The sequence below is a fragment of the Haematobia irritans genome, chromosome 1 (assembly GCF_050003625.1).
Source record: "Haematobia irritans isolate KBUSLIRL chromosome 1, ASM5000362v1, whole genome shotgun sequence".
Classification (NCBI taxonomy): domain Eukaryota; kingdom Metazoa; phylum Arthropoda; class Insecta; order Diptera; family Muscidae; genus Haematobia; species Haematobia irritans.
The window spans coordinates 213115446-213138927 of NC_134397.1; the positions used below are offsets into that span (position 1 = coordinate 213115446).

The window sequence follows — 23482 nt, forward strand, 5'->3', positions numbered from 1 at the left end:
GGGTCTTAAGTTAAATTTCTTTAAAATAGAGGTTCTTATTGGAAATCATGAGTTAAGAAATAATTTAAACACAAATGAAATTGATTATTGTTATAGCAATGTAGCCTTTTATCTTAAAGGTGGAATGACAAAACAGAAAAATCCCATTAAATATCCAATAGCACTTTTTATTATCTTGCACTGTAATAGTAAGTATGTAATAAATAAAAAAAACAAAAAAAAAACAAGCAAAAATATATTGGACAAATAGATTTATTTAATTAATTTCTAAAAACAAATGCTAAAAAAAAACACAACTCAATAGTAGCTATACAATAACAAAAAGACACACTGCTGCCGCCCATCATCAAAGAAAACAACAAAAAAAAGGAATTCAATTTCATATCATTTGCCATCTTAAGCAACAGTAATAAAAATAAACAAAAAAATGATTGTTTTAGGATCAAAAAATTTACGCTGTTGCTAAGTTATGCTTGCAAAACACTCTTTTTTGAGAACATATATATTTCTTTGGTATTTATAAATAAACAATAATAAACAAAAATATTATTTTTTGTCATTTAAGTCTGCCTAAAAAAAATAATAGAAAATAGTGTTAATTTTTTTTGTACCTTCATTTCTATTAACACTTATTTTAGATAGCCTAATTTTTCATTACTTTTTTCTAATAAAACAAAGTTAGTATATATCATTATAAATATGATAAGCAAAACTGTTGATATAAAGTATAAATATTAAATAAAATGAACAACTATTTTCAGTAAAAAGATTGTAATTTGTTGGTAATATTTTTGGCGAAATAAATAAGACCAGAAAGTATAACCAAGTAAGTATTCCAATTCCCAGTGAAAACTGAGAACTATTTCTTACGACGTTGCTAAAATAAGGATATTTTTCAGAATATTACTTTAAATCTAGGCTCTGTAAAATTAAAATTGGAATACCCTCAAAAAAAGGGGACATTACAGTGAATTTAACTCTATTTTAGCTCATGGAAAATATAATGCCTTAAGGTAAAGAAATCGCGAAAAGCCGAGCTACTCGCACGCAAAGCTGGCAAAATCGCTAAAAGTTGCCAAATCAACCGTTACAAATGTAATTAAAGTGTTTGGGGAACGTTTGTCGACAGCCAAGAAGTCTGGATCGGGGGGAAATCTAAAACCGGAAGCCGCTGAGACGACAAAGAGAGTTGCCGGTAGTTTCAAGCGAAACCCTAACCTCACTCTCCGAGATGCCGCAAATAAGCTGGGTGTATCGTCTACAACCGTGCATCGAGCCAAAAAACTAGCCGGACTATCGACTTACAAGAAGGTAGTGACTCCAAATCGCGATGATAAACAAAATACGACGGCCAAAGCGCGATCCCGGAGGCTGTAAAGGGTGATACGGTCAAAATTTGGTCAAGGGAAAACGCGTGTTAATCAGTGAAATCGTTTATTTAAAAAATCAATTTAAATTTCTTTTTCAAGTTCAATTAGTATAAAATTCAAGAAAAATATTCAGATAGGCTTTCGCTTTTCCAAATCCGAATTGCCGGGCCTCACGCTTGACACCTGCCATCAGCTTTTGTACAGCCAACTTGTCCACCTTCTTCGCCGCAGAAATCCAGTTTGCCTTGAACTGCTGCTCATCCTTAGCAGTTTTTTTGGTCTTCTTTAGGTTCCGCTTGACAATAGCCCAGTATTTCTCAATTGGGCGGAGCTCTGGCGTGTTGGGAGGGTTCTTGTCCTTGGGAACCACCTGCACGTTGTTGGCGGCGTACCACTCCATGGCCTTTTTACCGTAATGGCAAGATGCCAAATCCGGCCAAAACAGTACGGAACAACCGTGCTTCTTCAGGAAAGGCAGCAGACGTTTATTCAAACACTCTTTCACGTAAATTTCTTGGTTGACAGTCCCGGAAGCTATGAAAATGCAGCTTTTCAAGCCACAGGTACAGATGGCTTTGCCAAACCACATATTTCTTTGCGAACTTTGACAGTTTTATGTGCTTGAAAATATCTGCTACCTTTCCCCTTCCTTTTGCCGTATAAAACTCCTGTCCCGGACTCCTGTACTTATAGTCGGCTTTGACGTAGGTTTCGTCGTCCATTACCACGCAGTCAAACTTCGTCAGCATCGTCGTGTAAAGGGTGATACGGTCAAAATTTGGTCTATATAAAAACTTGAAGTATTTCTTTCAATTTTGCAATTAAAAAACCTGAACACCCCTCATTTTGAAGGTGTGTGTGTGTAGAATGTTGCTCCTATTTTGATTTTGGAATTCACTCTTCAGTTGTCAAAATGCCGTCCAAGCAAGAAGAGCAGCGTATCAAAATTTTGCTGGCGCATCACGAAAATCCGAGCTACTCGCACGCAAAGCTGGCAAAATCGCTAAAAGTTGCCAAATCAACCGTTACAAATGTAATTAAAGTGTTTGGGGAACGTTTGTCGACAGCCAGGAAGTCTGGATCGGGGGGAAATCGAAAACCGGAAGCCGCTGAGACGACAAAGAGAGTTGCCGGTAGTTTCAAGCGAAACCCTAACCTCTCTCTCCGAGATGCCGCAAATAAGCTGGGTGTATCGTCTACAACCGTGCATCGAGCCAAAAAACGAGCCGTACTATCGACTTACAAGAAGGTAGTGACTCCAAATCGCGATGATAAACAAAATACGAGGGCCAAAGCGCGATCCCGGAGGCTGTACACGACGATGCTGACGAAGTTTGACTGCGTGGTAATGGACGACCAAACCTACGTCAAAGCCGACTACAAGTACAGGAGACCGGGACAGGAGTTTTATACGGCAAATGGAAGGGGAAAGGTAGCAGATATTTTCAAGCACATAAAACTGTCAAAGTTCGCAAAGAAATATCTGGTTTGGCAAGCCATCTGTACCTGTGGCTTGAAAAGCAGCATTTTCATAGTTTCCGGGACTGTCAACCAAGAAATTTACGTGAAAGAGTGTTTGAATAAACGTCTACTGCCTTTCCTAAAGAAACACGGTTGTTCCGTACTGTTTTGGCCGGATTTGGCATCTTGCCATTACGGTAAAAAGGCCATGGAGTGGTACGCCGCCAACAACGTGCAGGTGGTTCCCAAGGACAAGAACCCTCCAAACATGCCAGAGCTTCGCCCAATTGAGAAATACTGGCCTTTTGTTAAGCGGAACCTAAAGAAGACCAAAAAACTGCTAAGGACGAGCAGCAGTTCAAGGCAAACTGGCTTTCTGCGGCGGAGAATGTGGACAAAGTGGCTGTACAAAATCTGATGGCAGGTGTCAAGCGTGAGGCCCGGCAATTCGGATTTGGAAAAGCGAAAGCCTAACTGAATATTTTTCCTGAATTTTATACTAATTGAACTTGAAAAAGAAATTTAATTTGATTTTTTAAATAAACGATTTCACCGATTTACACGCGTTTTCCCTTGACCAAATTTTGACCGTGTCACCCTTTATGTGCTTCCAGCAAAATATGTTTGGAACATATGTTAAAGAAGCATTTTTTTTTTGAGGGTGTAACTGTTGATGAGGCGTGGATTCACCACTATCATATATGTTATGTTTGAATGTGTTAACCGAATTAATGGAAGTATAAATTGACGATTATCAAGTTTGTTATAGCAGTTGACTTAAACAATTTCATTATGGTTAAATACTTTGAAAAACTTTCTTTTATCGAAATACAAATACAATTTTTAAACAATGCATTTTTCTTTAACTAACATATTAAAATTTTAAATTATATAAATGATTTTATACCTTCGAACAAATAATACATGGAGTTTTATAATTATCGGTGGTGGCAATTTCCAGTTCAATGGGCAAACATTTTCCAACCATGGCCTTAAGACAATGCACTTTTTCTTTCGTCGACTTTGTTTTAAATTATAAACGACTCAAATGAAATGCTTATGACATTAACCCACTGCACTTATAATTTTTATTATTATCGATAATTTTTCAAGACAAAATTTTGTATCAGGGTTTCCAAAACTTTATTTGCTAACATAGGAATAGACCATTGGACAATAGCAGTCATGTAGAACGAAGAACTGGGTACAGATAGACCCAAGCTTGAAATGCATTTATTTTCTACTAGTATCGAACCACCCACTAATTATGGTCACATTGATTTCTATGCAGAAATGATTCGAGCGCTGAAAACTGGAGTATAAAAACGGAATGCTCTTGCAAAAAGACTTTCAGTTGATTCGGATTATTGAAAACGAATGTGACCGTAAATAGTGCCTATAGAAAATTTAATGGATTTTTTATATTAATAATAGAAATATTTATAGAGACTATATCGAAGTATTGGAATTATAAAAAAGGACATTATGTGTTTAATAAAAATGTTAAATGGTTTTTATTATTGTGTCTTTATAATGCTCATTATGTTCGCGTTTGTTTCGGACACTAAATCGCTGCCTCAATTTAATGCCACCGATAACAATAGGACCACCTCCAGAAATATCCATTTAAGCGGATTACAACAGTTAATGATTTTACGTCATCTCATTAAAGATTGTGAAAATGTATGAATCTTCAGTTACCTTTGTAATTGCATAAGTGATATGTGTGTAAATTTGGACATCACTCAAAAGTGGAATATATTAATGTAATTTGTCAAAATTCAATAAAGTTTTTAATAAAATTTTATTTGTATACCCACCACCATACACTCAAAAAAAAAGTTTACTTGGATCCAAAGATGTTGACCTTCCTTTAAGGATTTTGGTATTGATTCCGAGCCAAAGATCCAGCTTCTTTAAAATAAAGACATTTTTATGGACCTCCCTGGCTTTAAATCTAGGCTCGATAACATTAAAATTGGATACAGATCTCATTCATCGAATTTTCATTCTCTGTTTGCGATATATTAATAAACAAATTCCCGTTTCAAAATCCAAATTATGCCAAGTACTTCAAAGTAAATACTATTTTCTTAATGCTAAAAAAAAAAACTTTAAATATTTTTCTTTATTTTAAGGAACATTTGACTTTCTTCAAAGATTTACAACTTCAACAAAGGGACGCAAAATTTCAAGATTTGTGTCCTAAATTTATTGAAAACAATTTTTGAAGCAAGGATTATAAACTTTCTTTTAATTAAAATGTCATTATTTTAAAGAATTTTGCCCTTAGCATTACGTAAATTTCGAGTCCTAAAATTTAAGTTGCATAATCTTCCATATTAGGTCAATATTTTTTTCAGTGTAGAATGGTGACGGGGGTATAATAAGTTTGTCATTCCGTTTGCAAGAGAAATTCTAAGACGATATAAGCATGTCCGTCTATCTGTCTGTTGTAACACGCTACAGCCTTCAATACGAGGGCGGTTCGGAAACTTCTTAGCCTATCAATGAAAGAGAATAGTTAGTTTTTCAAAAATATTTTTATTTTTCAATATAATCTCCTGAAACTTTAATTCACTTAGTCCAACGCTTTTCTAGCAATTCTATCCCTTGATTAAAATAATTTTCCTCAAGGTCTTCAAAATAGTGGTTTACAGCTGTAATTTCATCTTCAGGAAGTAAAAGTCACTGGGAGCTAAATCAGGAGAATAAGGTGGCTGGTCAAGCAACTCGTACTTTCATCTGTTGATTTTAGCCATTGTTAAAACCAGGGCTATGGAGCCGGAGTCGGAGTCTGAAGATTTTGCTGGAGTCGGAGTCGTAAAAATTTTGCTCGACTACGACTCCGGCTAAACCAAATTTTTTAAAACACTTCACATTTTTGTAACTAAGCAAGGTTTTACGCAAATTAGTTTCCATTGCGTTATTCATTCGATCAATGTACAGCATGATTGTAAATTAAAATCAACTTCCAATTACGGCTATCTTTTTATATTTCCTAGAATGTTAGACTAGCAGACGGGCTGGATCGATCCATTTTAAAGCCCATATCAATTTATTTGAAATATTTCGAACAATCGATATTATTTTTATTTTAATTTTATTTTAAGGCCATATACATATGTGGAATATTGACAGAAAATTTTTTCAAAGTTGTTTTTTTATAGAAAATTTTGTCAAAATTTTATTTCTATAGCAAATTTTATCAAAATTTTATTTCTATAGCAAATTTTATCAAAATTATATTTTTATAAAAAAATTATTCAAAATTTTATTACTATAGAAATATATTTTTTCTATATAAAATTTAGTCAAAATTTTATTTCTATAGAAAATTGAGTCAAAATTTTTTTTCTATAGAATATTTTGCAATATTTTATTTCTATAGAAAATTTTGCAAAATTTTGTTTGTTACACAAATTTTTTTTCAAAATTTTATTTCTATTGATAATTTTATTTTAATAAAAATTTAAGTCAAAATTTTATTTCTATAGAAAATTTTGGCAAAATTTTATAGTAATAGATTTTTTTATTAGAAAATTTTGTCAAAATTTTATTTCTATAGAAAATTTTGTCAAAATTTTATTTCTATAGAAAATTTAGTCAAGATTTTGTTTCTGTAGAATATTTTGCAGAATTTTATTTACTACACAAAAATTTTTCCAAATTGTATTTTTATTGATAATTTTTTCAAAATTTTATTTCTATAAGAAAAAATTGTCAAATTTTATTTCTGTAGCAAATTTTCTCAATTTTTTTTTCTTACTGATGCTCACTGATATTCACTGCTATAAAAAATGTATTCAAAATTTTATTACTATAAACATAAAATTTAGTAAAAATTTTGTTTCTATAGAATATTTTGCAAAATTTTATTTCTATAGAATATATTGCAAAATTTTATTTCTATAGGAAATTTTGCAAAATTTTGTTTGCTACACAATTTTTTTTTTTTAATTGTACTTCTATTGATAATTTTTTCAAACTTTTATTTCTATAAAAAATTTTGCCAAATTTTATTTCTATAAAAATTTTATTCAAAATTTTATTTCTATACATTTGGTCAAAATTTGATTTCTATAGAAAATTTTGCCAAAATTTTATTTCTATAGAAAATTTAGTAAAAATTTTGTTTTATTTACTAGACAAAATTTTTTTCAAAATTCCAAAAAAAAATGTATTCAAAATTTTATTACTATAGAAATATTTTTGTCTACATAAAATTTAGTCAAAATTTTGTTTCTATAGAATATTTTGCAACATTTTATTTCTATAGAATATTTTGCAAAATTTTATTTCTATAGAAAATTTTGCAACATTTTGTTTGCTACACATTTTTTGTAATTGTATTTCTATTGATAATTTTTTCAAACTTTTATTTCTATAAAAAATTGTGCCAAATTTTATTTCTATAAAAATTTTATTCAAAATTTTATTTCTACATATTTGGTCAAAATTTGATTTCTATAGAAAATTTTGCCAAAATTTTATTTCTATGGAAAATTTAGTAAACATTTTGTTTTATTTACTAGACAATTTTTTTTCCAAAATTGTATTCAGTGAGCATACAATTTTGGAAAAATTGCTGCTAAGTCGAAAACGTGTACACCCTCATAAAAAATCTCTTCTGTAACATATACTCCCAAACATATTTTGCTTCAAGCATATACATTTTTGGGTATTGCCCAAACATTTATATGTTTGATCTCTTCCAATATATAATATGTTTGAAAGCATATTGGTCTAAACAATATATGTTTGGGTAGTCTAAGTTCCAAACATTTTGTATTTTTGCATCCAAATTCAATAATGTTGTCTTCCAAAAAACAATATGTTATTTTGTGAACATATAATATGTTTGGAAGCATTTTGCACCCAAAAATATTATATGCTTAAAAAAATTCTACCAAACAATATTGTGCTCAAAATTTTATTTATTTATTTATATATTTACAATCATAATGAATTATGAAAATAAACAGGTAATATAGGTGCTAACAACATATGTTTTCGACCTGAATGCTCAAAATTTAGTTTCTGCCCAATTGTATATTCCCCCACATCTTTCTCACTTGCACGACATTTTTAGTTCTTAGCACCTTTTTCTGTAATACAAACATTGTAGAAGAAATTATTCAATTGTATGATTTTTTTATTTTAATTTTACCTTTTGCCGGACGGGGATTCGAACAGCGGACCACACAGTTTGTAAGGATCAAAGAAGTAGCTGATCAATTGCCCAAGGAAAAATAAAATGTTAATTTTGTAATAACAAGCAACAACCACCAACTTAATTCAATATCGCTCCCTGTTAAATAGCGCTCCAAGCTACTAAACACATATATGTTTATAGGCTATTTCTAAATTAATATATGTTTGCATCCAAGCATATTATATTTACAAACATTTTATGTCCCAAACATAATATGTTCTAACATATTAACATATATGTCCCAAACATGTTATGAACATTATATGCTTGCACTCAAAAATATTGTGTTTAAAAATGTGTGTTCCAAACATATAATGTTTATAGCCAAACATATGAAAAACAGGCTTTTTCATCCGTGTAGAAATGACTCAAATTTTCAATTTTTTCAATGAATGAATCATAAATGCATTTTTGCGAAATTGTCTAAACAATTATAAATAATTCCCAAATATTGCCAGTGTTTTGTAGAAGTCTGATTTGAGATTTTATCCAAATGTAGATCTAAATACAAAGTTGTGCAGAGTATATTATAATCGGCCCGCCTGACTTTAGACTTTCCTTGCATTTTTATTTTTCGTTAAAAGTGTGTTATGTCCCATAACGTTAGATTTAAATTTTAAGTACATAGATTTCGATTCAGATCCAAATTCATACATATGGGAATATAAAATTGTAAAATAATTGCGGATGCGTCTTCTTTGAACACCTTTTTCTATATGAAGGAGTTGCCAGATCGAAACAAAATTTAACATGTGTTCATAACAGAGATGGAAGTTTCCAAACTACCATCTCTGCGCTTTTTCCAAACTTCCATCTACCAGGCTTTTTGTGCTAGGCTAAGAAGTTTCCGAATTGCCCTCGTAATGGCGCTATCGTCCTGGCACAGTTCCGAGTTGGAGTCTTGGGCTTATAAAAACCGTAGTTCGACGCCCAAGAAGTAAAATCGGGAGATCGGCCTATATGGGGGCTATCCATATAGGCCGATCTCCCGATTTTACTTCTTGGGCGTCTAGAAACTGTAGTTACTATCCCATTTGCCTGAAATTGAAAAATAGAGGTATTTTGGGACCACAAATAGGTGTGTCGCAAATGGGGTGTATCGGGCCATGTTTTGGTATAGTCCCGATTTCCCGATTTACCTCATTGGGCTTCTTGTTTTCCCGATTTGCCCGAAAATGTATCTTAGACCCTCAAATATATGTATCGCATTTATTTTTACCGGTCCATTTGGTAAGGCATCGATATTGACCGATTTCACTTTTTGAGGGTATAGCAGGCGCAGTGATCATAAAAATTGAATGAAACTGAAAGTAAAAGTTGCAGATTTTACTCCTCGTAATTATTTAAATAATGGTGGTACAAATTTAAGATTTTAAATCAAGCCTTTCTTTCATCAATTATACGATATGTTTATGTTTTCTCTAAAACTCAAACAAAATTGGTTCTTATAAATCCAGAATCTGGTCTAGTCAAAATAGGTAGGATCTTTAAATTTATCTTCGGGAAGCGTACTGGTTGAACTTGGGAGAATATCTGTCATCAAACCCCCTGAAATTCTATATAGGGTTTTCAAAGTAAATTATTATATTTGATTCATGGTGGTGGGTATTTAAGATTCGGACCGGCCGAATGGACCAATTTTTACGTGAATGTCAGGGCCATCTACTAACACCACTCACCAAATTTCAACCGGACCAGATAAAATGTGTTTCTCTAAGAGGGTCAGAAAGCCAAATCTGTGGGTCCGTTTATATGGGGGCTATGCGTAAAAGTGGACCGTTATGGCCCATTGGCAATACCATCCGACCTACATCGATAACAACTACTTGTGCCAAGTTTCAAGTCGATAGTTTGTTTCGATCGGAAGTTAGCATAATTTCAACAGACGGACGGACGTCGCTAGATCGACTCCACGTATTTCACCACGAGCCATAATATATATACACTATGTGGGGTCTTAGAACAATATTTCAATGTATTACAAACGGAATGACAAAGTTAATATACCCCCCATCCTATGGTGGAGGGTATAAAAACGTACTCCTCTAGAGGGAATATGATCATCTCAAACCTCTTTCAAGAGCAAAATGATATTCTTGGATGATGAACATGTAACATGTTTGTTGCAACCATATTTTTTGCTCGGAAATTAATTTCGATTGGTGAAAAATGTGTTGCATATTTTACACCTTACCACCATTAATCGAAATTTTTGGTTCGATTGGAAAATCCAGTACAGCCTACACAAAATGTGCACGTTCGATTGTAACCCATTGCAAGACCAAAAGTGTAACCCATTTTGCACTATAGCTACTCTACGGTGCAGATGATTGCTGAATAAAAACAGCTGTTGGGCACACTTTTATTTTTTGACCTAAATGATAGCGTGTTTTAAAATACATAAGAAAGGATATGGCGAGTTTATTGTGGGCGCTTTTAAATTTCTGCTATACAGCTGATTAATTTACCAAGAAGAAGTATTTTAAGTGATTAGTGGACGACATATTTCGATAATAATCATTATGTTAATGAAAAAATTGTATTATATTAATTAATTTTTTACTTTTTATTATTATTGTAATTTTCTTGTATTTAAAACTTTCTATTATTTTCCAAAATTTTCTTTTAGTCATCTGCTAATGCCACAGTTGCAAAAACATCATGGCAATGTTTAAAAATCACAAGTTTATATCTACTTGATGATGTCATCTCACGCGATATAGTACCCGTATGGAATGGTGTACGATTTATCCGAACTCAAGATGCAGTCCATAATAATCATTCTTCTATGGGAAATGAGATATATGAAAAGTGAGTATTTATACAATAAATAAAGTTAGGTTTTATAAATAAATAGGAATATATTATTTATTTTATATTACCAACAGTGATTTGTGGAAACGTAAGGATCTGCAGCACTTAACATGGTTTGACCGTTTGGCGCTAAGTTTCACCCGATTACTATGGACCCATAGGCTAGAAATAAATTTAAAACAATTAACGGATGCATGTTTAGAAATGACAGGATTTAAAGGCAAGTAAGAGGGGAATCTAGTTACGGTACTTTTTTTGAAGTAAGTATGAAAGATTTCTACTCAATTGGTGTTACACATTTGAGGAAGATAATGAAACATCTGAAATCAACTTAGATTTGTTGGAATTGAATACATTTGACTTTAAACTGGCGACGCTGCACGAAATTGGCTCTGCGATATTTTAGCGTATTCCCGGCAAAGCGCCGTCTTGGCATTTTTTAGTTTCAGTCGTGCTCTCCAAAATGCTCAGGGCGCAAAATGTTCGCAAGCATTGAGATCTGGTGATTTTGGTAACCATTGTGCGGTAGAAATAAAGCGAGTGTTTTCCTTTTTAAGCCATATACGCACGTAGTGCGATGCTGCTGTGCCCTGTTGGAATATCCATGGTCTACTGCCCAGGGCTTCAATAATGCTTTTAGGACAATTCCTCGACAATATTCGGCGTTTATTTTGACCATTGACCGTTACAGCGGTCAATACCATTACCATCGGCGGCGCTTTAATTCTGGTGGTCAATCGAAGGACTTTTTTGGCACGATATTCCGATCATTTTTGAATGGCCAATTTAGACTAGCTTCCCATGGGAGAAAACCAAATTCGGTAAATGCCTCTCTTTCGTGCAGTTAAAGCAACTCCTTGGCTCTTTTCTCTTTTTGTCCACCCGTATGCTCTTGTACTTTGTGGAATTTCAAAGTCTTCAGCCCAAGCTCATTACTCAACTTGCGTTGCCTCCGTTCTCGCGATATGTGCAACACACGAGCATGTTTTCTACCATTGTGTAGTGGATTTCGATAAAATGTGGCCTTCACTTTTCGGTTCAAAGCCAAATATAAATTATTCATACTATCATGTACGTGATCGATCTACGAGTCATGAAGCGTAGAGATCAGGCAATCGTAAACCTCATACAGGCGATGAGGTCTACGATTGCCTGATCTCGAGGTACTAGCACAGCATATATAGGTCAGGACAACTTAACACCTGTAGCCGACGATAATGCTACATCTTCCACTAACTAGCGACATGAGGAAGATGAAGACGCTCATAAGAGGTTAGTTTCTTTCAACCCTCCAATGGGAGGTAGAGAATCCGATTCCGACTTGGATTTAATTGAAAGGTCGAGAAGGTCAAAATTGAGGTCACAAGACTAACTACCACAACGAAGAGATTATCTGGGACAGAGCGACGAAAGATGAAAAGGATGATCCAGAAGATGAATGAAAAGGCGGTAGCGCAAGATGTTCCGTCGACGTCAGGCTATTGCAGACCTCATGGAGATGTGGGACAACTTGGCACCTGTAGTCGAAGATAATACTACAAGAAGGACTAACTGTATATAGCCATTGGCGAGAGGCATGAGGTAGATGATGAGACTCAGTGAGGTTAGGTCCTTTCCGCCCTTAAAAAAGTGGATGTAAATGGAGGTATTAACATCACCAATGTCGATGGGATCTCCGATGCCATAACAAGACTAACCACCAGCACGAAGAGATTATATGGGGCAGAGCGACGAAAGATGAAAAGGATGAACCAGATGATGAACGAATAGGCGACGACGCACGTGCTATGTAGAGAGCAGGCTAACGCACACCTCATAGATGTGTGGGCGCCATGGAACTTGTAGTTGAGAAAAAGAGCACAGCTTCTATACATGTGGACAACTTGTTATCTGTAGTCGAAGATAATGTTACAAGAAGGACTAGCTATATAGCCATTGGCGAGCGTCATGCTTCCTCATGGGAGGTTAGGTCCTTTCCACCCTCAGAAAGGAGGTAGCAAATCTGATTCCGATTCGTATGTAAATGAAGGCGTCAATATAACCAAGGTCGATGGGGTCGGCGATGACGTCACCAGACTGACCACCAGAACGAAGAGATTATCTGGGTCAGAGCGGCGAGAAGATGAACCAGATGATGAACGAAAAGGCGACTGCGCAAGATGTTCCGTCGAGATCAGACAATCATAGGCGACATAGTCCTCATACAGGTTTGGTGGACAAAAGAGTTACAAGCACAGCTTCTATGGGAGTGGACAACTTGGCGCCTGTAGTCAAAGATAATGCTATTTACAAGAAAAATTAGCTATGTAGCCATTGGCGAGAGGAAGAGGCTCAGGGGAGGTCCTTTCCGCCCTCCTTTCGGACGGTCTTCATTTACATCCAAATGATTCCGACTCGGATGTAAATGAAGGCATTAATTTCACCAAGGTCGATGAGGTCAGCGATGGCATCACAAGACTGATCACTAGAACAAAGAATGAAAGAATGAACCAAATGATGAAAAGGTGACTGCGCAATTTGATCCGAAGGCGAAACTTGAAACTCTTCGCAGTCATATGGGAAAGAGGATAAGATCTCCGGGAGAGCAGAACACTGAAACACCGGGAAAGAATGAATATATATTGGAATGACCAAGGGAATTTCAAACAAGCAGAATCTAATAGAGGGCGGAAAGGTTGGCCCGAATACGGTTAAGGCGAGGGCATCCCAGTCAACTGCCTAGAAGAGAAAGCCAATTATACCCAAACCTTTTTTGCAGAAGAGACAGATACTGAAAGACCTACGCCAACATAGCCAAGAGCCGCTGCCCAACCAAAATAACGCATTTGGCAAAATGTCAAGAAAATCAAGAAGCGGACCTTTGTATTCTTCCTTCTTACGTCGTTACAATGTAGCCATTGGCGAAAGATATGACGAAGCGGCTCAGGGGGTCCTTTCTGCCCTCCATTCGGACGGTCTTCATTTACATCCAAGTGATTCCGACTCGGATGTAAATGAAGGCATCATTATTACCAGGGTCGATGAGGTCAGCGATGACATCACAAGACTGACCACTAGAACAAAGAGATTATCTAGGGCACAGCGTCGAAAGATGAAAAGATTGAACCAAATGATGAAAAGGTGACTGTGCAATTTGATCCAAAGGCGAAACTTGAAACTCTTCGCAATCTTATGGGAAAGAAGATAAGATCTCCGGGAGAGCAGAACACTGAAACACCGGGAAAGAATGAATATATATTGGAATGGCCAAGGGAATCTTAAAAAAGCAGAATCTAATAGAGGGCGGAAAGGTTGGTCCGAATACGATTAAGGTGAGGACATCCCAGTCCCAGTCCCAGTCAACTGCGTAGAAGAGAAAGCCAATTATAACCAAACCTTCTCTGCAGAAGAGAAAGATATTGAAAGATATACGCCAACATAGCCAAAGGCCGCTGCCCAACCAAAATAACGCATTTGGTAAAATGTCCAAAAATAAGGAAGCGGACCTTTGTATTCTTCCTTCTTATGTCGTTACAATGTAGCCATTGGCGAAAGATATGACGAAGCGGCTCAGGGGGTCCTTTCTGCCCTCCATTCGGACGGTCTTCATTTACATCCAAGTGATTCCGACTCGGATGTAAATGAAGGCATCAATATTACCAAGGTCGATGAGGTCAGCGATGACATCACAAGACTGACCACTAGAACAAAGAGATTATCTAGGGCACAGCGTCGAAAGATGAAAAGAATGAATCAAATGATGAAAAGGTGACTGTGCAATTTGATCCGAAGGCGAAACTTGAAACTCTTCACAATCATATGGGAAAGAAGATAAGATCTCCGGGAAAGCAGAACGCTGAAACACCGGGAAAGAATGAATATATATTGGAATGATCAAGGGGATCTCAAAGAAGCAGAATCTAATAGATGGCGGAAAGGTATTTTGGTTGCCAACCGAAATAACGCATTTGCCAAAATGTCCAAAAATCACGAAGCGGAACTTTGTATTCTTCCTTCATACGTCATTACAATTGCATATAGGCCAGTTATCAACATTCCCAAATTCAATTAAAATTTATATACAAACACTATATTGGTCAGTTTTATAAAATGGCCACCAAACTTAAAAAATAAAATCTTTGCCTTTTTTTCTTTCGCTAATATCCAAAAATATTTTTCCTTTCAGACAATGCAGGAAATACAAATTCTTCAGATCCTGTGGGTACAGCACGTCATCGTCGCCATCGTTACAATATGATGCTAACCATGATGTTTGGTGTTACAGCATTTGGAGCTGTTATTGTACCCATGGGCTTTCAATTGCTCTCCATAGTGAGTGGCAAAGCATTGCTATTGGCCAAAATGGCTCTATTATTGGCATCCATCAATGGCTTGAAACGAGTAAGTTAGCGCAAAAACTTTAGAAGGGAGACATTTCTAAAAACAAAACTACATAACCAACAATGAAGTTTCTAACATTTCTTACACATTTTAGGTTGCCAACAGTGGCCTCCACTATGGACTCTATCATGTACCCGGTGAGCATTATGGTGGCCTTTACGATCGTGGAGATGTACATCATCCCAGAAATGTACAAGCATCAGCATCATCGATGGTAAATCCACGTATCCATGAAATGGGATTAAGTGTTAAATGATGATGAAGGGAATTAATTTTTTCCTGATATGTCATCCCTATTCTATGGTGTTAAGTGAGAGGGAAATTAAAGCTTTCTCTGAGGTTCTTGTAGAAGATAAGAGAATATAGTTAATATAGCCTAGACATAAACCCGATATATTGTTGTTGTTTTCATATTCATGGGTGGGTGGGTGAGGGTGGTAAGTGGGTGTTTGGCTATATCTCACTATTAAAAAAAAGGCAACAAGTGTTTCTCATTCATTCATAAATTTTGCCTACATGTGCGACGGCCCTTTATGAGTATGAATTGAGTTTGGGTGTTACTTTGGTGTGTGTGTGTTTTTTTGGTAGTTACATGAGCTTTTCCTGTGGCTCATGTGTATAAAAGGACTTTGCTACAGGATTTCTTCAACATTCGAACGACTGTTGTTCAAGTTAACGGTCATTTATCTTTGATACCACATCAAAGGTAGCAGCAGCTCAGTGAATTGAATTTTAGCTAATTTCAAATTTCCGTTGGAAAAGGAAAATTTTGAAAAAATTAAAAAAAATCTTAAAAATTTGTTTTGGTGATTTTATTGGATTTAAAAACAAAAGACTTGAAAAGTGTTGATTCATTGTGGATTAAATTGAATTAAATTTTATTTTTTTGTGGTGATTTTTCGAAAAAGGATTGAAGAGTGTTCTAGGTGTTAAAAAAGAAAAAAAAAAACAATAAAGTTAATATTACTTGCAATTTGTGGTTGATCTTATTAAGTGTGAGTGCCCAAGAACTTTTGAACTTATTGAGGCTTAAAACGTGATAAAATCATTTTCCTTTTTTGACATCTTTTAGGAATTTGACAAAAATGTGTTTTGGCAATATCATCAAAAGGACATCAGAATCTTATTAAAGCAACTCCAACAAAGGAAAAAAGTTTTTGATTTATTTTTTTTTTTGGGAAGAAAGTATCATAGTATTTATTTTGCATCCTTTTTTGATTGCCACCAATATAAGACCACAGAATAAAAAAAAAAAAAACAAAATTAAAGATTCTTAACAAAGTCATTGTGAATTTTAAGTGATAGAAGAAAACAAGTTACTCTCTCTCCCATCTTTGAAATCACAGGGGACGAATAAACCAAAAGAAACAAAACAATCTTTGCCATTAATTTATTCAATTTCAAGTCTCATATAAAAGAAACCAAAATTGCCATATACTAAAGTGACATTTATTGGACTAGAAAAAGATTTGTGTGGTGGCCAACTGAAAGGACACAACATCAAGCCAACATCGTCGTCATTATCATCATCATCAGCTAGAATCCGCTCGTTCTCATTCTTGGTGAATCTTTTATTAAATAAATTAATTTAATTTGTATATTTTGAGGGTAGTAGTAGTGCAAGTGCTAAGTGGACAAATCATGATATAGAGAAATTTAAGCGAGACAATTGCCAACAATTACGAGGATTAAATTAAGCCACATTATTAAAGAAAGTGGAAAGCCAGCTTTTATTTTATTAAAAAAAAAATTTAGTTGTGTTGGCGACATTTTATGCCTTTTTCTCTTGTGTGACTCCTAACAAGTGTTAGGTGGCCAAAAATTTTCAACAAATATTGCCGTCTATACCATAAATAAGGACATCGCAATCCTTTCTTAGCGTCACCATCTCAATCATTGTCAGCTACACAGCGTGTAAGGAGAAAAATTCAAAATGAAGGCAGCCGTTGTATTCTTCTCATTGTCAATTATAGTGCTAAGTGTTACGGTAAGTCCCTATTTGAATATTTATGAGAATAAACATAATAGAATAGAACAATAAAACATTTGCAAACATTGACATTGATGTTCAAACACAAAACATCTGCTAAAATAAAATGTAAACCGGCGTGTGATGTATTCAAAAGGAGCCTAGAAGGAAAAAGATTATAAAGACCTTAAGGAAGCTGTGATTATACACGGACATGAATTATGTGGCATATACAGTAATTCAAATTTAATGTGTGATATATGTATTAATAACGAGCATTAAAAATTTCGTCTTTTCAAAATTTGGAACAGTGTACTTTTCGGGTTTTTTCAAAATCTGAACAAATCGACTTTCAACTATTGGACTTCGGTAAAAGTCAAAAATTGGAAAGATATATTTAATGAAATATTTATAACTAGCGAAAATTAATAAGTCGAAATTTCAAAATGTGGAGAAGTTCTTTTTCGCCTTTTTTTCAAAATCTTACAAAGTCGACTTTCAAATATTCGACTTTGGAAAATATTTCTAATTGAAAGAATGAAAATAAAATAATTGAAAAAATGTTTTCAAAATATTATTTGTATAGAACATTTTCCAAAATGTTATTTCTATGGGAAATTTTGTTAAAATTTTATTTTTGTAGAAAATTTTTATCAAAATTTTATTTATATAACAAATTTTGTCTACATTTTATTTCTATAGAAAATTTTCTCAAAATTTTATTTCCATCTGAAATGTTCTCAAAATTTTATTTCTATGGAAAATGTACTCAATATACTATTTTTATAGAATTTTTCTTTTCAACATTTTATTTCTATAGAACATTTCTCAAATTTTTATTTCTATAGAAATATTTCTCAAAAATTTTATTTCTAACGAAAATTTTCACAAAATTTTATTTCTATAGAAAATTTTTTCAAAACTTTATTTTTATAGATAATTTTCTAAACATACCATTTCTATAGAAAATTTACTCAAAATTTTATTTGTATAGAAAATTTTCTCAAAATTTTATTTCTATAGAAATATTTCTCAACATTTTATTTCTATAGAAATTTTTCCCAAAAATTTTATTTCTATCGAAAATATTCACAACATTTTACTTCTATAGAACATTTTCCCAAAATGTTATTTCTATGGGAAATTTTGTTTTTGTTGAAATATTTCTCAAAATTTTATTTCTATAGAAAATTTTCCCAAAAATTTTATTTCTATCGAAAATTTTCACAAAATTTTACTTCTACAGAAAATTTTTGCAAATTTTTTTTCTATAGAAAATTTTATTTCTATAGAAAATTTTCTCAAAATTTTATTCCTATAGGAAATTTACTCAAAATGTTATTTCTATAGAAAATGTTCCCAACATTTTATTTTTATAGAAAATTTTCTCAAAATTTTATTTCTATAGAAATATTTCTCAAAAATTTTATTTCTATAGAAAATTTTTTCAAAATTTTATTTTTATAGATAATTTTCTAAAAATACTATTTCTATAGAATATTTACTCAAAATGTTATTTCTATAGAAAATGTTCCCAAAATTTTATTTGTATAGAAAATTTTCTGAACATTTTATTTCTATAGAAATATTTCTCAACATTTTATTTCTATAGAAATGTTTCCTAAAAATTTTATTTCTATCGAAAATATTCACAAAATTTTACTTCTATAGAACATTTTCCCAAAAATGTTATTTCTATAGGAAATTTTGTAAAATTTTATTTTTGTTGAAATTCTTCTCAAAATTTTATTTCTATAGGAAATTTTTCCAAAAATTTTATTTCTATCGAAAATTTTCACAAAATGTTACTTCTACAGAAAAATTTCTCAACATTTTATGTCTGTAGAATATTTTCTTAAAATTTTATTTCTATAGAAAATTTTGTCAAAATTTTATTTCTATAGAAAATTTTGTCAAAATTTTATTTCTATAGAAAATTTTCTCAAAATTTTATTTCTATAGAAAATTTTCTCAAAATTTTATTTCTATAGAAAATTTTCTCATAGTATTATTTCGTTAGAAATTGTTCTCAAAATTTTATATTGTATAATTTATTTAAATTCGATTTCTGTAGAAATTTTTAGCAAAATTTTATTTCTATAGTAAATTAAAGTACCATTTAGTTTGAGAAGAATATTTTGCAAAATCTACCAAAGCGTCAAGAATTCTACCGATATACCAAGCAATAAAAAATTTACAAATACAGAAACGTGTTCGATATACAGAAACAGAGTATAACGCCAAATTAATTCTACTTTAGTTACGAGTATTATGCAAATTATTTTGTGTTAGTTAAAATAATAATAATAATAATAATAATTTTATGTGTTAGTTAGTTAACCGAACTAAAAAAGTGGAACAAATTACACGCAAATGAAGCATGAAGTATTGTACAAGTGCCCAGCAAAAAAAGCGTCGCCAAAAAAGTAATGAAAATGTTCTTTTTGAATCCGGAAGTGGTGCAAAATTGACTCAGAAGCGATGAATTTAACATGGGCTTGTCATAGGACGGAAGTCCTTCATTTCAACAGCCGTTGCACTGAATTTGCATCACTTCATTAGGTGTGATGCGAATTCAATGTTTTGGATGTAAATTAAAAAATTATGTGATATTTTGTCAAACAAATAATTTTTATAACTTTTTATAATTTTTAATGGACTCTAAACGTCTGAAACGTTTGACTTCAAATATTTTCAAAAATTCACAATTTTTTTAGATTGGATTTAGCATTTTTTCGACAAAATTTAAGTTATTTGTACCATTTTATAAACTCTTACTCTGTTTTTAACCTATTTGAAACAAAAAAGTTAGCATTACCCATTAAAAATATGAAAAAAACTAGTTATAAAAAATTTAATTAAAAGAACTTCGTGTGTAGTTAAAATAAAGAACATCATTGGTAGTACATCTTCTGGAAGTGCTTTTAAAGTTGTGCCTTTGGAAGAACTTCCAATTTTTTTTGCTGGGTGGTTCTTATTGATGTAGGTTTAATGGTGTTGCCAACGGGTCATATCGGACAACTTGTACGTATAGCCCCCATATAAACCGATCCCCAGATTTTGCTTGCGGAGCGTTTTGAAGAAGCAAATTTCATGCGATCAAGTTGAAATTGGGTATATTATGTCATTATATGCCCTCTAATAACGATACAAAAAAATTTTCCATAAAGATTCATAAATTGTGGAAATCTCAAAATGTGGAGTATAATTTATGTCAATTTTCGCACGACATAGTTCATTCGTAACTGAAGCATGAAAATCAACCCCACAGCAAAGTTAGGACTCATTTTCAATGTTGATTTAAACGACTGTCCACAACATGGAAAGATACATACAGTATTCAGCACATTTAATTGTAGTTCTAGAATCTAGACCCCAAATCGGAGGGCCGGTTTATAAGGGGGCTATATCAAAAACTGTACCGATACTCAATATATGCGGCACACCCCTTTATGGTCCTAGAATACCTAAAGGTTTCCAATTTCAGGCAAATTGGGTAAAAACTACGGATTCTAGAAGTCCCAGAAGTAAAATCGGGAGATCGGTCTATATGGGGTCTATATCAAAACATGGACCGATAATCACAATTTTCATATCTTTATTTTCTTAGAATACCTCCACATTTCCAATTTCAGGCAAATTGGATAAAAACTACGGTTTCTAGAAGCCCAAGAAGTAAAATCGGGAGATCGGTCTATATGGGGACTATATCAAAACATGGTCGATAATCACCATTTTCGGCGCATCTCTTTATTTTTCTAGAATACCTCTATGTTTCCAATTTCAGGAAAATCGGATAGAAAAAAAGGTTTCTAGAAGCCCAATACCCAAATTCGGGGGATCGGTTTATATGGGGGCTATACCAAAACATGGACCGATTTATTCAATTTGCGGCACACCCATTTATGGTCTTAAAATACCTCTAAATTTCCAATTTTAGGCAAATCGAATAAAAACTACGGTTTCTAGAAGCCAAAGCCCCAAATCGGGTGATATGGTTTATATGGGAGCTATATCAAAACCTGGACCGATATAGCCCATCTTCGAACTTGACCTGTGTGCAGACAAAAGACGATTCTGTGCCAAATTTCAGGACGATAGCTCCATTATTGAAGACTGTAGCGTGATTACAACAGACAGACAGACGGACATGCTTATATCGTCTTAGAATTTCTTCTTGATCAAGAATATATATATACTTTATATAGTCGGAAATCGATATTTCGATGTGTTACAAACGGAATGACAAACTTATTATACCCCCGTCACCATTCTATGGTGGTAGGTATAAAAAGGGCGGTGTTGAAGAACAACCCTGCCCATTTCCCGTACAAATCTGAAGGTCTTGTAATTCATGTATTCTTGTAATCAAAATACAGATCTTAACATATAAAGGGTGATTCTTTTGAGGTTAGGATTTTCATGCATTAGTATTTGACAGATCACGTGGGATTTCAGACATGGTGTCAAAGAGAAAGATGCTCAGTATGCTTTGACATTTCATCATGAATAGACTTACGATCTGCCACAACGTCGAATTTTCAGTGAATGGGCCCTAGAAAAGTTGGCAGAAAATCCGCTTTTTTATCGACAAATTTTGTTCAGCGATGAGGCTCATTTCTGGTTGAATGGCTACGTAAATAAGCAAAATTGCCGCATTTGGAGTGAAGAGCAACCAGAAGCCGTTCAAGAACTGCCCATGCATCCCGAAAAATGCACTGTTTGGTGTGGTTTGTACGCTGGTGGAATCATTGGACCGTATTTTTTCAAAGATGCTGTTGGACGCAACGTTACGTTGAATGGCGATCGCTATCGTTCGATGCTAACAAACTTTTTGTTGCCAAAAATGGAAGAACTGAACTTGGTTGACATGTGGTTTCAACAAGATGGCGCTACATGCCACACAGCTCGCGATTCTATGGCCATTTTGAGGGAAAACTTCGGAGAACAATTCATCTCAAGAAATGGACCGGTAAGTTGGCCACCAAGATCATGCGATTTGACGCCTTTAGACTATTTTTTGTGGGGCTACGTCAAGTCTAAAGTCTACAGAAATAAGCCAGCAACTATTCCAGCTTTGGAAGACAACATTTCCGAAGAAATTCGGGCTATTCCGGCCGAAATGCTCGAAAAAGTTGCCCAAAATTGGACTTTCCGAATGGACCACCTAAGACGCAGCCGCGGTCAACATTTAAATGAAATTATCTTCAAAAAGTAAATGTCATGGACCAATCTAATGTTTCAAATAAAGAACCGATGAGATTTTGCAAATTTTATGCGTTTTTTTTTTTAAAAAAGTTATCAAGCTCTTAACAAATCACCCTTTATATGGTTGAATTGTTTCGAAATCGCTATGAGAAACTTTTACAGTCTGAAGATGAAAGCTACTGAATGGAGAAAAATGTCGGTCAGCAAATGCAAATTGATGTTCGAAATAAAATTTTGACAACATTTTCTATAGAAATAACATTTTGACAAAATTTTCTCTAGGAATAAAATTTTGTATAGAAATGAAATTTTGTCATTTTTTCTATAAAAACAAAATATTGAATATATTTCTACAGAATTAAAATTTTGACAAATTTTTCTATAAAAACAAAATATTGACTATATATCTATAGAAAAAAAAAATTAGACAAAATTTTCTGTAGAAATCAAATTTTGACACAATTTTCTCTAGGAATAAAATTTTGACAAAATTTTCTTTAAGAATAAAATTTTCGCTATGAATGAAACTTTGACAAAATTTCCTCTAGAAGTAAAACTTTAACAACATTTTCTCTAGGAATAAAATTTTCTATAGAAATGAAATTTTGAAAAATTTTTCCATAAAAACAAAATATTGAATATATTTCTATAGAATTAAAATTTTGACAAATTTTTCTATAAAAAAAAATTCTATAGAAATAAAATGTTGACAAAATCTTCTCTAAGAATAAAATTTTCTATATCTTCTATAGAAATAAAATTTTGACAAAATTTTCTCCAGGAATAATTTTCTATAGAAATGAAGTTTTGAAAAATTTTTTCTATAAAAGCAAAATATTGAATATATTTCTATAGAATTAAAATTTTGACAAAATTTTCTATAAAAATAAAATACTGACTATATATCTATAGAAAAAAATGTTGACAGGTTTTTCTACAGAAATAAAATTTTCTCTAAGAATAAAATTTTCACTATGAAGGAAATTTTGACAAAATTTCCTCTAGAAGTAGAGTTTCAATAAAATTTTCTCTAAGAATAAAATTTTCTATAGAAATGAAATTTTG

At 33.1% G+C, this 23482-nt stretch overlaps 3 protein-coding genes across 7 annotated transcripts in view; all 3 read left to right on the forward strand.

The window, feature by feature from the left end:
* Window positions 1-23482, forward strand: part of aralar1 (calcium-binding mitochondrial carrier protein aralar1) — a 510884-nt gene that overhangs the window by 138500 nt on the left and 348902 nt on the right. The window lies entirely within an intron of this gene.
* On the forward strand, window positions 4365-15632 carry Osi23 (DUF1676 domain-containing protein Osi23). Its single transcript, XM_075305839.1, has 5 exons — window positions 4365-4514; window positions 10676-10857; window positions 10935-11056; window positions 15026-15240; window positions 15335-15632. Exons 1-5 carry the CDS (start codon window positions 4365-4367, stop codon window positions 15494-15496), a joined length of 831 nt encoding a protein of 276 aa, XP_075161954.1. The 3' UTR covers window positions 15497-15632.
* LOC142222556 (corticotropin-releasing factor-binding protein) overlaps window positions 15898-23482 on the forward strand; it is a 184420-nt gene continuing 176835 nt past the window's right edge. Inside the window, exons 1-2 of one of the 5 annotated variants that reach the window (XM_075292755.1) lie at window positions 15898-15946; window positions 16853-17227. In XM_075292755.1, the coding sequence (XP_075148870.1) occupies window positions 17174-17227 (54 nt within the window). In that variant the 5' untranslated portion in view covers window positions 15898-15946; window positions 16853-17173. Of the gene's footprint in view, window positions 16236-16312; window positions 17228-23482 lie in introns of all 5 variants that reach the window. The other 4 variants (XM_075292753.1, XM_075292754.1, XM_075292756.1 and 1 more) reach the window with 4 other exon arrangements.